At 37.2% G+C, this 12,124-nt stretch overlaps 2 protein-coding genes across 2 annotated transcripts; both read right to left on the bottom strand.

Annotated features, from left to right (window-relative positions):
* Nucleotides 1-2,655: 2,655 nt before the first annotated feature.
* LOC116029243 (calmodulin-like protein 1) lies at nucleotides 2,656-3,551 on the bottom strand. The gene has a single exon (XM_031271150.1). It carries the CDS (start codon nucleotides 3,494-3,496, stop codon nucleotides 2,927-2,929), a length of 570 nt encoding a protein of 189 aa, XP_031127010.1. The 5' UTR covers nucleotides 3,497-3,551; the 3' UTR covers nucleotides 2,656-2,926.
* Nucleotides 3,552-4,760: 1,209 nt separating this feature from the next.
* On the bottom strand, nucleotides 4,761-8,061 carry LOC116029240 (protein CYPRO4-like). Its single transcript, XM_031271147.1, has 3 exons — nucleotides 7,847-8,061; nucleotides 6,065-7,689; nucleotides 4,761-5,236 (listed from the first exon to the last, which is right to left on the bottom strand). Exons 2-3 carry the CDS (start codon nucleotides 7,661-7,663, stop codon nucleotides 4,955-4,957), a joined length of 1,881 nt encoding a protein of 626 aa, XP_031127007.1. The 5' UTR covers nucleotides 7,664-7,689; nucleotides 7,847-8,061; the 3' UTR covers nucleotides 4,761-4,954.
* Nucleotides 8,062-12,124: the final 4,063 nt, after the last annotated feature.

Raw genomic sequence — 12,124 nt, forward strand, 5'->3', positions numbered from 1 at the left:
TGAGACTTGGGCCGACGTACAAAGCCTCATCTACTTTGTCTGATGCACACAAATTCGAACACCATTGCGTGAAACCGCATCAACTTGTATAGATATACACGCAAAAGTGTGTGTATATCAGTATATACATATATTATGAATGAAATATTGACATATTGTTGGTTTTCAAATTATCTTTTTAAAAATTAAACTAAATCAGTATAGATTGCCCATAATTGGGTTTATCGAGGCAAACCCCACTCCTCTTCCGAGTATGTGAGTAAACCCTCGCCCTGTGATCCTAGCCGGCAAAGGACCACAAGGAGGTTAACCAGCCTAGGTTGCCCATAGCTGACCGGCTCAAACCCGGGTGGCAGACGGTTTCGAACTCAGGACCTCACGGCCGCGAGCGTCTTGGTCTTGCCACTCAGGCTGCCCTTACGGGCAGATTGNTACTATCCGAAGGTGTATGAGATGAAACTCCATTCTTATATATAACTAAAAGATAGAACCACTATATTAGTATGCAAATATGCAAAATATAAAATTGTGAGAGATGATATATACAATGCTGTTCAGATCTGTCTTCTTTAATCCGAGTCAAAACACCTTTTTTAACGACTAATTAAATTTTTGCTTTATGTAACGTTGTAGACATGTGAAGAGCAATAAAATAAACGGCGTTGCATGTGTTATCCTCCGTTTCAAGATTATCAATTTTCATCTTGGGCAGAAGATCACTGCATTGTTATCTCCTATGCCTAACTGGCAACTTATATGGCACATGTCATGAGACTCTCTCTCTTTGAATTCTCATGGACGCATCCAAAACTCTCCGAGCTAATCCATTTGACTAACACTTTTGCATATGGGTGTACAGATATGGTTAAAAGCCAAAAGGATTCTGATTCCAGACATGGATTGCTAAAATTATCCTCAAACTCACATGGTCTTTCTCATTCTAAATTCCGTAAGTTTGTTGAACAATTTAGCGTTATTTTGCTCATATTGTTTTGTGTGAAATAACCCATTTAAAAAAAAAAAATTAAAAAAATAGCTAATCGGTTAACTGGGCAGCCTAGTGAGTGCTTAGAAAGCTTAGGCGGCTAGCCGCCTAGACCACTGATTGTAGTGATACATTAGGCGGTCGACTGATGCCTAGCGCCTAATCGGCGCTTAGACGAAATTTTTACAACACTAGTTATGGGATTAGTCACTCTATTCGATAGTATAAACCCTGGATTACACTTTTAAAAAATGAAATTAAAATCAGTTAGAAAACTAGCTAGGCAATGAATTACCACAGCTACAAAAGACTTATTGAATTTTTGCCTCTATCGAATGTACCAAAAAGGAAAGTGACTTATTGGTGTAAGTCACAAGCAGTGTTTCCCTTTTGGTCTCCCATCTGATAAACATATATTTTGTTTTTTCTTCTTCATTATAGGGGGAAATGGACTTTATTTTCTTGTAGTATGCTTATTGTTGGTTCACTAGCACGGTTTGCAATGTCGGATCAAGAGAATGGCCCATTCTTCAATATAATGTATATTAAATATGTAAAGATAATGCATTAAAGGAAGCAATACATAGGGAGTGTTGTGCAAAACCAAGATTTACAGTGCATATCAAACGTAGAAGTTAAGCATTAACAGCTTAAGATGACCTGGTTGAGACTTGGGCCGACGTACAAAGCCTCATCTACTTTGTCTGATGCACACAAATTCGAACACCATTGCGTGAAACCGCATCAACTTGTATAGATATACACGCAAAAGTGTGTGTATATCAGTATATACATATATTATGAATGAAATATTGACATATTGTTGGTTTTCAAATTATCTTTTTAAAAATTAAACTAAATCAGTATAGATTGCCCATAATTGGGTTTATCGAGGCAAACCCCACTCCTCTTCCGAGTATGTGAGTAAACCCTCGCCCTGTGATCCTAGCCGGCAAAGGACCACAAGGAGGTTAACCAGCCTAGGTTGCCCATAGCTGACCGGCTCAAACCCGGGTGGCAGACGGTTTCGAACTCAGGACCTCACGGCCGCGAGCGTCTTGGTCTTGCCACTCAGGCTGCCCTTACGGGCAGATTGCCCATAATTGATTGGTATAAGTAATCCCCACATGATATCGAAGTCTTATCAACTCGGATAGAGTTGTCCCCAAAGTGTCCCATGTCGTAATTGTCTGTGTTAGGGTGTTTATACAATTTTAAGCTTTAATTACAAATTATTGTAAATCATGAACGCTTAACGGTTAGAGCAGTAATAAAATAGACCGTTACAAATGTTATATTAAATGTAAAGAATGTTTGATATAGCTTAGGAAATTTAAGATGTCCTCAAATCATGTCGTTCCGAAAAAATCACATACCCCTCCTTAAGAGTTAGACACCTTACGGTGGTACATACACTATTACAGAAATTGCATATAATATTAAACCTATAACGTCGTTTTAATAAAATCACCGTTAAAATGACGAGACTTTTTGGCCCGTTCATCCGCCTTTTTCCGATGATGTAAACTCCTCTGATCTCCGGTTGTTGGTTAAGGATGCAAGTGAAGGCTCCATTTCCAGCTTGCCGAGGACATTATTGTCTAATCCTCCTTGTCCTTGTCTATCAACAAGTATATTACTTATTTAATATGAAAATGAATGAGAATATATATAAAATTATAAATCAAGTACAAAGATTGTTATTTGGAATGTATAAAATTACACAGATTATTATTCAAGTATTTGCTTCTATGCTCTTAAGGTTGTAACAATTGAAAGTTAACTCACATAATCATAAAGGTCTACACAAAAGCAGCAGAAGCAACACTGAAACACACACACACACAGAGCACCAAGCTATGGTGCATCTATTACATAAGCCAATCACCATTCAAGTTAACTACAGGTCTCATTTTCCCTTGCTAGTTTGGCCTGTAAATTCTAACAGAGCCGGGCGGAGCGAGTCATCATGGTGATGAATTCATCCATGTCGATCACGCCATCTCGGTTAGCATCCACGGCTCTCACCATCTCCTTGCAATCTTGCAGGCTGCACTTCTCCCCGAGCCTCTGCAGCAGCGCATACACTTCCCCCGCGCTGATCTTCCCATCGCCATCCTTGTCGAACGTCTTGAATGCGGTCTGCAGGTCCATCATTTTCATGCCTCCACCCTTCTTCTGCACTTCCACAAACTCATTGAAGTCTATAAACCCATCACCATCGGAGTCTGCAACCTCGAATATCTTCTGGACTTCCCTCGTAAGCAGCATGGTCTTTCCCATGGATCTTAATATGGCCTTGTACTCATCTGGGGAGATCTTTCCATCTCTGTTGGAATCGAATCTGTCAAAGACTTTCTTCAGATCATACATACTCGGTTGGTAATCCGGCCCCAAGCCAGAGTTTTGCCTACTGTTTTGCCTACTGCGCGAGAACATATTAGTTGGCTTCCTCAAGAAACTTCTCTTGGAGAGACTATACTGCATATCCAGAAAAGTTGTGCTCGTCATTCTTTCAGCAGTTATTTCAGTTGATAGAGCGAAAACTAGAGTACATGAAAATCTCAACCTGTTGTCAAGCAATAAATAGGTATAAACATTAATGCACAAGACATTCTGGCGCGTACAATACAAAGAATAAAGAACCACTTTTCAAAGATAAAGAAGAACCACTTTATTCCCACACGAATGGCAAACCGCGTTCTTAGGTTAATTAACAGGTAAAGAATTAAGAACACGGTAAGATGTGATTCCATGCACCTAGTAAGCAGAGAATATAATATATTCTTGATTCTTTACACATTGACAGGCCAGGTACAACTGCGTGTACTTTCACTAGAAGAAGAAGAGCGTAAGCTGGATATTGCGAATCAGACATAGTTAATCAAGGGCCACTGTGCAGTAGAAAGAGTTAAGAATGGATGTGATTTGTGTAACCAAAAGAAATGACAGCTTGTGAAGACCTATCACATTAAAGCAAGGAATTCTTATCCTCGAGGGGGGCGGCTGAATAAAGATGAATAATATCTAGACAAACATGCTATGAAGAACTAGATTCTCAAAAGCTACTGCATCTTTTTCTTTTTGAGATGCCAATGTTTTTGGTCCACTCCTTTTTCATTTGAGGCTGGCTTTTAACTATGCAGAAAAGCACAGGTCTTAATGCAGTTCATGAAATTCTTAGCATCTAGTTAATACCCACATACTTAAAGGACTATGGATGCATTATGCTACCAGTTGGCTAAAGAAAGGGACATGCAATAATGTTCAAATTAAACAAGAAAAATATGTGCCAACTCTAATTCAAAACGCATAGAACATAGAGTTGACAATACGTCAATACCAAGGCACGGAATGGATTTGTAGTCAGTATTCTTTCTCATTCCGTTCAAGTAACTTTCGAACCCTGTTCCTTGGTAGCTCCGAGACCTCTTTGCAATCCTGCTAAAATATGAAATAAACAAGTATTACAACAAAATGGAAATAAGAACCTGAACTTGATTGCATTGAAGCTGGGGATTTACTCTTACATTTGACTTCTGCGAAGAGGAGAGAGATGGTTGGTGCGGATTTAAAAATTGCAACTTTTGTGCCAAATTATGTAAGTTAAGGCTTATGGCACACTTCAGTGTTCATTCAGAACAAAACTGCGACCAGTTCTAATAATGTGTTTACAGCATTAATTTGATGGATGTTCTTTGTTCAATACCTTTTGTATTGTCTGAACAACGTTAATGTACAAGGTAGTTTCTTTCAAACAAGTTTCAATTCTTGGACAGTAGAAATTTAGAATAGATGAACTAAGCTCACAAATGATTAACAAGTAGTGGAAGAACCAAATTCTCCATTTCACACAGCAAAACTGTCAGATACCGTGGAAAAAAAAAATGATCATGGAAGGCCAGTAACAACAGCTCAAATGCATGCTTATAAACAGACTATGAGCTAGTAGCTACAAAATCCAAAATTTCACCGCCTGCTGGGCATGCTGAAGGAAGTAACCTTCATAGGGGTTGCCACTACCAATGGAGCTTCAGGAGAGTTGCTTATTGCAAATTTGTCATGCATGAACCGACTCTCGACAATGGACTCGTCCTTCAACACTATCTTGTAACAATAGCAACTCTTGAGCCCTTGCTGATCCTGATAGCAGCCATGTGCACTGTCCTTCACCTGCTGGAAATTCCATATCACGCTAAATTTGCCAACTGTTGCAACCAAGTGGCGTTCCTGTTTTCCACTTTCAGTAACCTGAAACATAGATGCATGGGGCATATGTCAGGAGTATGTAGTTTTCGTCCAGAAGGACTTACCAGTTACCACAACATATGAATCACAACACAATCAAAATATTTCACTATAAATAACCATACTCCTATTTTAGGCCAAGTTGTTAGAATCATTACAACTATAAATATAAGTACACCTAGAATCCTATATTAATATTATACCAGGCCTGGTAGGTACCCAAAGCATTTGATTCATCACTCAGTGTACATTATCTTCTCTTGTAGCACACTAAGAAGCAGTGTTTTCCTGAATGTTCAAATTTTTTGTAATATTAACTCACCCACTGAAAATATACCCACCATCTAGTCTTCTCTAGTGGGACATAAATTTTACTGAATTGAATGTCCAAAGTTTCTTAAAAATTAAGATGATAGTCAGTCATGCATTTACCTTACCCCTACAGATCATCTGAAACTATTTGTGGACCTTCTAACAAGTTGGATATTCAGACAGTTAATAGTAGAATTTCAATCTTCTGTATTTAGACTTCACTGAGCACCACTATGATGAAGCTCAAGGACAACTAGTGATCACAAGGAGACGGCTATGACATGTATATTAACAAAAGCATCCATTATTATAATTAAAAGTAGTTTAAATAGGGGCAAGTGACATGCAGTGCACAGTATCTGCAACTACACCTCTTTGAACTCATAACGCATACTCATTGCAACAAAAAGCTATAACTGCATCAGTACCCTCTCTGACAGTCAGGTGATCAGCAAGTGTAGTATTAAAAGTAGTTAAATGAAACCATATAGACTGTAAAGCCAAAGATGAGTAGCTTACCCAAGAGAAATGGCCACCATGGAACTTCTTGTTTTGTCCAGCCAGATGTGCATCCACAGGAGCCAGCTTCAGTAATCTTGGAGCTGGAATTTTATTACCCATCCGAGCAGTAAAACCGGTTTTCATTTTTCCGTCCTTATCAGTAAACAAAGTACATATTAGGACCAAATATGTATCCGTTGTGCCCAAAATCCACTTGCCATCATAAGTAACATCAACATGAGTAATAGGTGAACCAAGCCCAGGAAAAGCAGTCTTTGCCTGCCTCATAGAAGTCTTAGAATATAGACGAATCTTTCCATCACGTGAGCCAACAACTATGGACCCATCCCCAGTAGTTGCAAAGCATTGAAAGTTTGTTCCTCTAGAAAATTGGTGCCCCTGTGTCCAATGCAACACAGGTGAGCTTGTATTGGCTAATGTCTGTACCATTCCCTTTTTATCACGCATATCCCATTGGCAAAGCCTGTTGTCATCCAACCCCAAGAACGTTGATGCAGAAGGGTCCAATTGTGATCCCTTCGTATCATTTGAAATGTCTCTCATTGTAATCTCTGCCCCATCCTTCTCAAACTTCCATTCACTAACAACCTTCCCAGTCTCAATATCCAATTGATGAAGGCCAGTTGAATGAGGCTTCCCTTCTTTTGAAGGACTCATTAACATCATATTAGTCTCCCCTCGCATTAAAAGAGTTTTCTTGGGTGTTGAGCTATCCTTTCTAGCTTTATCTTCAAATTTCACATAAACACCTTTTCCATGAATTCCATGGCTGAAATTCTTCACAACCTGAACCCCAGAATCATTCACAAGAAAACTGTTGTCCAAGGCCCCCAGGGCCAAGCTTTGTATCCCACCACCAGTGGCAGCCTCTTCAAACTCTTCCAGCAGATCCTGACTAGCCCTCATAGGCATCACAGTACTCTTCCCTAGACTCTTCCATAACCCTGCATCCACATCCTCCCATATAGCATCATCTGATTCCTCTGGCTTGAACCACCCAACAAAATCCTTCCCATAAACCTTCAATTTATTAGCCTCTGTAGCCCTCATCCCGTACACATTCTCAAACAAGCAATCCTGAAACTTAGACACAAAATTTCTATAGTCATCATTGCCAACAAATTTCAATGCCCAAACTCCATTATCCACGAAATCAACCCTCCTCTGCTCCCCAAACATCTTCAACTGCATATCGGTTGAAACCTTAACCCTTACCTTCTTCCCCACCTTCAACACCCAAAACCCCTCATCTCCACTATACGAATCTTCATCATCGCCTACTTTCAAGCCTTTCACAAATTCATAAGACGTGAGTTTTTCACTAATAATCCATTTCGCTTTCGGAGTGTTTCCACCGATATGCAAGTATAGTTTCACGGCATTCTGGAGACTGCCAGGGGTTTCAGCTGAATGTTGTTTCAGCTTTAGAGCTTTCAACTTTGCATCAACCTCGTCTAGGGTTTTGCTACTGACCTGCGGAGCCTTATTTGGTGATTGATCCTCTGCTGCATCTCCTTGGCTTCCATTCTCCTCCTCCTCCTCATAGTCTGAATCATCAGACAGTTCGAGACCTTCGCGACTCTGTGAAGCTCCCATCCTTCAACGCGATCACTAAGTGTTTGCTTCACCAAAAAATAGTAAACAGAAAATGAACTTGAAACGATGAGAAATTTGAACAGATTTTTTAGGAGGCAAAATCTGAATATTGCAATGATTTAGGTGAATTTATACACTAATGTTTATAAAGTATAATCATCCAGTAATAGTAGTCAAGTATACGTCGGATTTGTCTATTCTTTAACACTGAAAATGGAGCATTTGGTCGATAAGTTTGCCGCCTACGGTGGTTGGCGGTTGTCAGCCGCCGACACGTGGAGCTTCGTTATGAAGTGCGGCGCGGCGTCTCTGCTGCGCTGTTCATGTCTATTGTCTTATGCGACTTGTGAGACTGCCAGTGCCACTTCAACGAGGGACAATGGGCTTGGGCTTTGCTTAATATGATTTCACTTTGGGCCATAGACATATAGCCCATAAATAGTGGATCACCTTATTAGGTTGATTTTTAAGAAATTACAGATGTGAGGATTCTTGGCCCACAATCATCCATTATGACTCATTTGTTTATCGACTCTGGCCCGACATGAAAATGGACAATAGTTATTGCTTGTATCGTGGTCTAGTTTTAAAAAAATTTCGAGTCAAGACTTGACTGTTGCTTGTGCACGAACACCTGGTTGGATGACTTACCCAATTCCAAAGTCACGCACCTACCTAATACCTGATCGGATCACACTCCTATTATGATTGACACAGACTACCGGGGTGTACAGGTGGTGGTCCAAGGCGTTTTCGATTTCAAGTGTCATGGACGGTTCATGCTAAATATGAGGGAATAGTTGAGCAGGCTTTGAGTGATAAAATGAATTTTAGTGTGCCTAAAATACAGAGTCTTAATAGTTGGGGATTTTTCTTGTTAGAAAAAAAAAAAAAAAGAAGAAGAAGAAGAATAAATTTTATATTCTTTTCCCATTTCATGCCCGTCCAAACACAAATTAAAGCACGTGCATACCGCTATCGCTATGGAACTTTATTCTTTACCAGATATTTCTCCATTATAACAGTGATGATTGTTATACACGTAAAAGTTGATTTTTAGTGAGTGATTAAGCAGTTGATAAGTTGGGAATCATAAATTAAATCAATCTCGCGTGCTAATTGCTAAATTAACACGTTGAAGTGACTTTAAAGCATTATATCAGTATATCACATACATGATACATGCACGAGGCCTATTCAATTACCTTTTTAAATTAAATGATTACCCATGGCAGACCAATTGTAATTTAGCCTTTCTATCCTTAATAAGTTGATATCTCCCTTTTTTTAAAAATCGAAGAGCTCGAAAATTATATAAGAGAAGCAAATCGCAATAAGAAATCTTTATGCTATAGATTCAATGACCTTTTTAATAAAAGAATCATGTTTTACCCACTTAATCACTCCTTACAAAGTAGGATATCACATGTTTACTACTTAGGGTGGAAATAGGCTAGACCCTTTGTAGGGGGCCTATGTCCGGGCCTAATTAAAGCCTAGTTAGACCTAGCTCGTTTAGTAGAAAGGTCAGGCTTGAGCCAATTTCAAAAGACTATTTAACTAAACAGGCCAGACTTATATATATCGGGCTCGGCCTTCAGGCCTATATATATATATATATATATACCTAATATATATTTTTATATTTACAATACAATCCCAAGTATATATAATTATCAAATTCTAACCCTCCACCTTTGCTAATCCTGCTGTATGTATTCTTATTGTTTAATTTTTTTTATTAATTATTATTACAATCATAATATTTAATAAAATATCGCAACTTAATTATATGAGTTGATTGTTTATTATTTATGATATTATATAGGATAACAAATAATAATATAATTGAGCTTAGGTATTTTTGTAAATGTTTTACATTATATTTTAAAAGGCTTAAAAATGGAGTCCTTAAATAGGCTCAAAGCCTACTTATGATCTATTTTGAACCCTTTTTAAAAGCCTATATGTTAAATAGGCTTTTAAAAAGGCTTCAGGCCATGCTAGGCTAACTGTAGGCTCAGGCTTGAGCCTGAAAAAAAGCTTACATACAGGCCCAGGCTTTGGCTCATGCTTTAGATTTCCATAGCAGGCCCATGCCTAAATTTCCTAAACTCGGCTCGGCCTAGCCTATTTCTACCCCTATTTACTACTAACCGATGTTGTTAGCATTTTGCAATAAGATTTATGTACTTTTTAAGTTTGTTTATTTTTCTGTGTATCTCTAGTAGACAGGTGAAATGAGAACATGTATGTGAGTTCATCCTATAATGTGTAAAAATGCACTTCACGTGTCCACCTTATGATATATAAAAGCGTAATTAGAAAGTAAGTAGATTTTGTAGTTTTGTATTGTGCATTTTCAGAATTCGCACATATTTAATTACATTTTTAATATTATAGAATACAATTTTATAGTTTACATAGTGCACTTTTAAGTTGACCACATGTATACGCGTTCTCATTGATGTGACCCTTATATATACTCATAGTGACATTATTTTAAAGTATCTAGTTGTTGCAGTACTAAACAAATTGAGGTGTTAAATAAAATTGTACCAAATTGTATGATGTAATGTCATAAAATAAATAAACTATAGTATTTATCTGTTGCTAAGTTGGCTTACACATGTTAATTACAATTTTTTAAATTATATTGTTGTGTCACATGTTGTAAGTAATTTTTTACGATTAGAGAATTACAACGTGTGCAATTATTTGACGTAGGATTGCTAGCTGTTTGGCAACTATAGAATATACTTATAAAAGATGGCTGTACAGTAGAAGTTGATGGGGAAAGCAAATATAAAAGAGTTTCCAAAGCGTGGTGCGGTGATGCCGTCAACAATACCGAGTATGGCTGACCCCATTTTTGGACCGAGTATTATCCTCCACTGATTCAGTGCGCTTCACTGCTTTACTCTCAGGTATTAGTCAGTATCTCCAAATAATTCGTGGATAAAAGGCATCATTTTTAGTTGAATGAAATTTCCTTCAATTAAAAACTTTTATTCTATAAGTAAACAGACGAATCAGTATTGGTAATTATTCCAATTCCACTATACTACTAAACATGCAAAATATTTTCACCAAAATCTATTGGATAACACTTGTGCGAGACTGTTTCACGGATTTCAATCCGTGAGACGAGTCGGATATTTAATTAATGAATCAAGTATTTGCTAAATGGGTCGGATCTTTGACTTCGTTAATCAAATATCTGACCCGTCTTACGGATTAAGACCAGTAAGACAGTCCCACACAAGTTTTTGTCAGATCTATTACTATGATCAAGTATTTGATTCTTATTCTGATTTCGATTACCATGTGTCCATGTGCGAACCAAACATATACACCCTTATATTTTTTACAAATCTTAATTAATTTTGCCTCCTTTACTATAATGTTCACTTGGCCGACCATTTCTTCTAGACGTGATCTTTTTTTTTTCTTTTACTCTTTCACCCACACAATTTTCCACTTTATATTATATTCAACAAAATAACAAACATTGTTTTTCAATTTGTGTACTTATTTTCCAGTAATTTTTTTTTTAAATGGACGGAAGGAGTATCTGATGTTGACAATTTCCTTTATTTGATAATGCTAAGTTGACCCCGCAGGGCGCTGCTCCCTTTTTGTCTTCTTCCTTCAGGTGACTTCATTTAATCATTTTGCTTTTTCATTGACATAACTCATTTAAGCACATGTCGATTGTCGAATATTTCAGATTTGCATTAATCCAATTTGCACATGCCATTTTTAGCCGACATCATAGTTTCAGTCCCGTACTATTTTAGCATAGTTCTTAGGAAAAAGACTTGATTTTATGATTAAAATTGACAATAGCGGACAACACAATCAGTCAAGATAAAGTGAAAAGATTGAAAAAAAAAAACTAAGAAAACATCATATTGGTATTGCTTAGAGTGAAAAAGATTGTTTGTCATTTACAAGCCTTAGTATTTATACAACTTAAACTATCAATTACGAACTCATACTAAATATGAAAAATTAACTTATTAAATCAGGATTCCACTTATAAGTTGGTCTTTTACAGTAAAACCTTCACACTGTAATGTTGTGGACCGACACTAACTAGGACTGAAATTGAATACTACTTTTTGTGTACCCAGGATTTTCACTATCGAACACAGTAACTAATTCCCTAGCTGAATTATATACATCTCTTTTAAGTGGGACAACTAGTCTAGAGATTTAAGACTGCTCAATATCCAAAGTCTGTATTAGACCATTGACATTTAGTTAAGGATGGATGAGTCGCTTTCACTCGACCATACCCCGGGTTATTGAAATTGAATACTAAATCAGTGTACCCAACCCAATCAATATATAATACAATTTCCATTAATTACTATATATATATATATATATATATATATATATATATATATATATATATATATATATATATATATATATATATATATATATATATAT

Source organism: Ipomoea triloba, chromosome 9 (assembly GCF_003576645.1).
Source record: "Ipomoea triloba cultivar NCNSP0323 chromosome 9, ASM357664v1".
Lineage (NCBI taxonomy): Eukaryota > Viridiplantae > Streptophyta > Magnoliopsida > Solanales > Convolvulaceae > Ipomoea > Ipomoea triloba.

Excerpts from the sequence above, each read along its gene's own strand:
- LOC116029243 (XM_031271150.1), bottom strand. The coding sequence starts at position 3,496 with ATGACGAGCACAACTTTTCTGGATATGCAGTATAGTCTCTCCAAGAGA.
- LOC116029240 (XM_031271147.1), bottom strand. The coding sequence starts at position 7,663 with ATGGGAGCTTCACAGAGTCGCGAAGGTCTCGAACTGTCTGATGATTCA. Across the intron at positions 5,237-6,064 it reads ATGGTGGCCATTTCTCTTGG|GTTACTGAAAGTGGAAAACA; the intron begins GTAAGCTACTCA and ends TCTATGTTTCAG.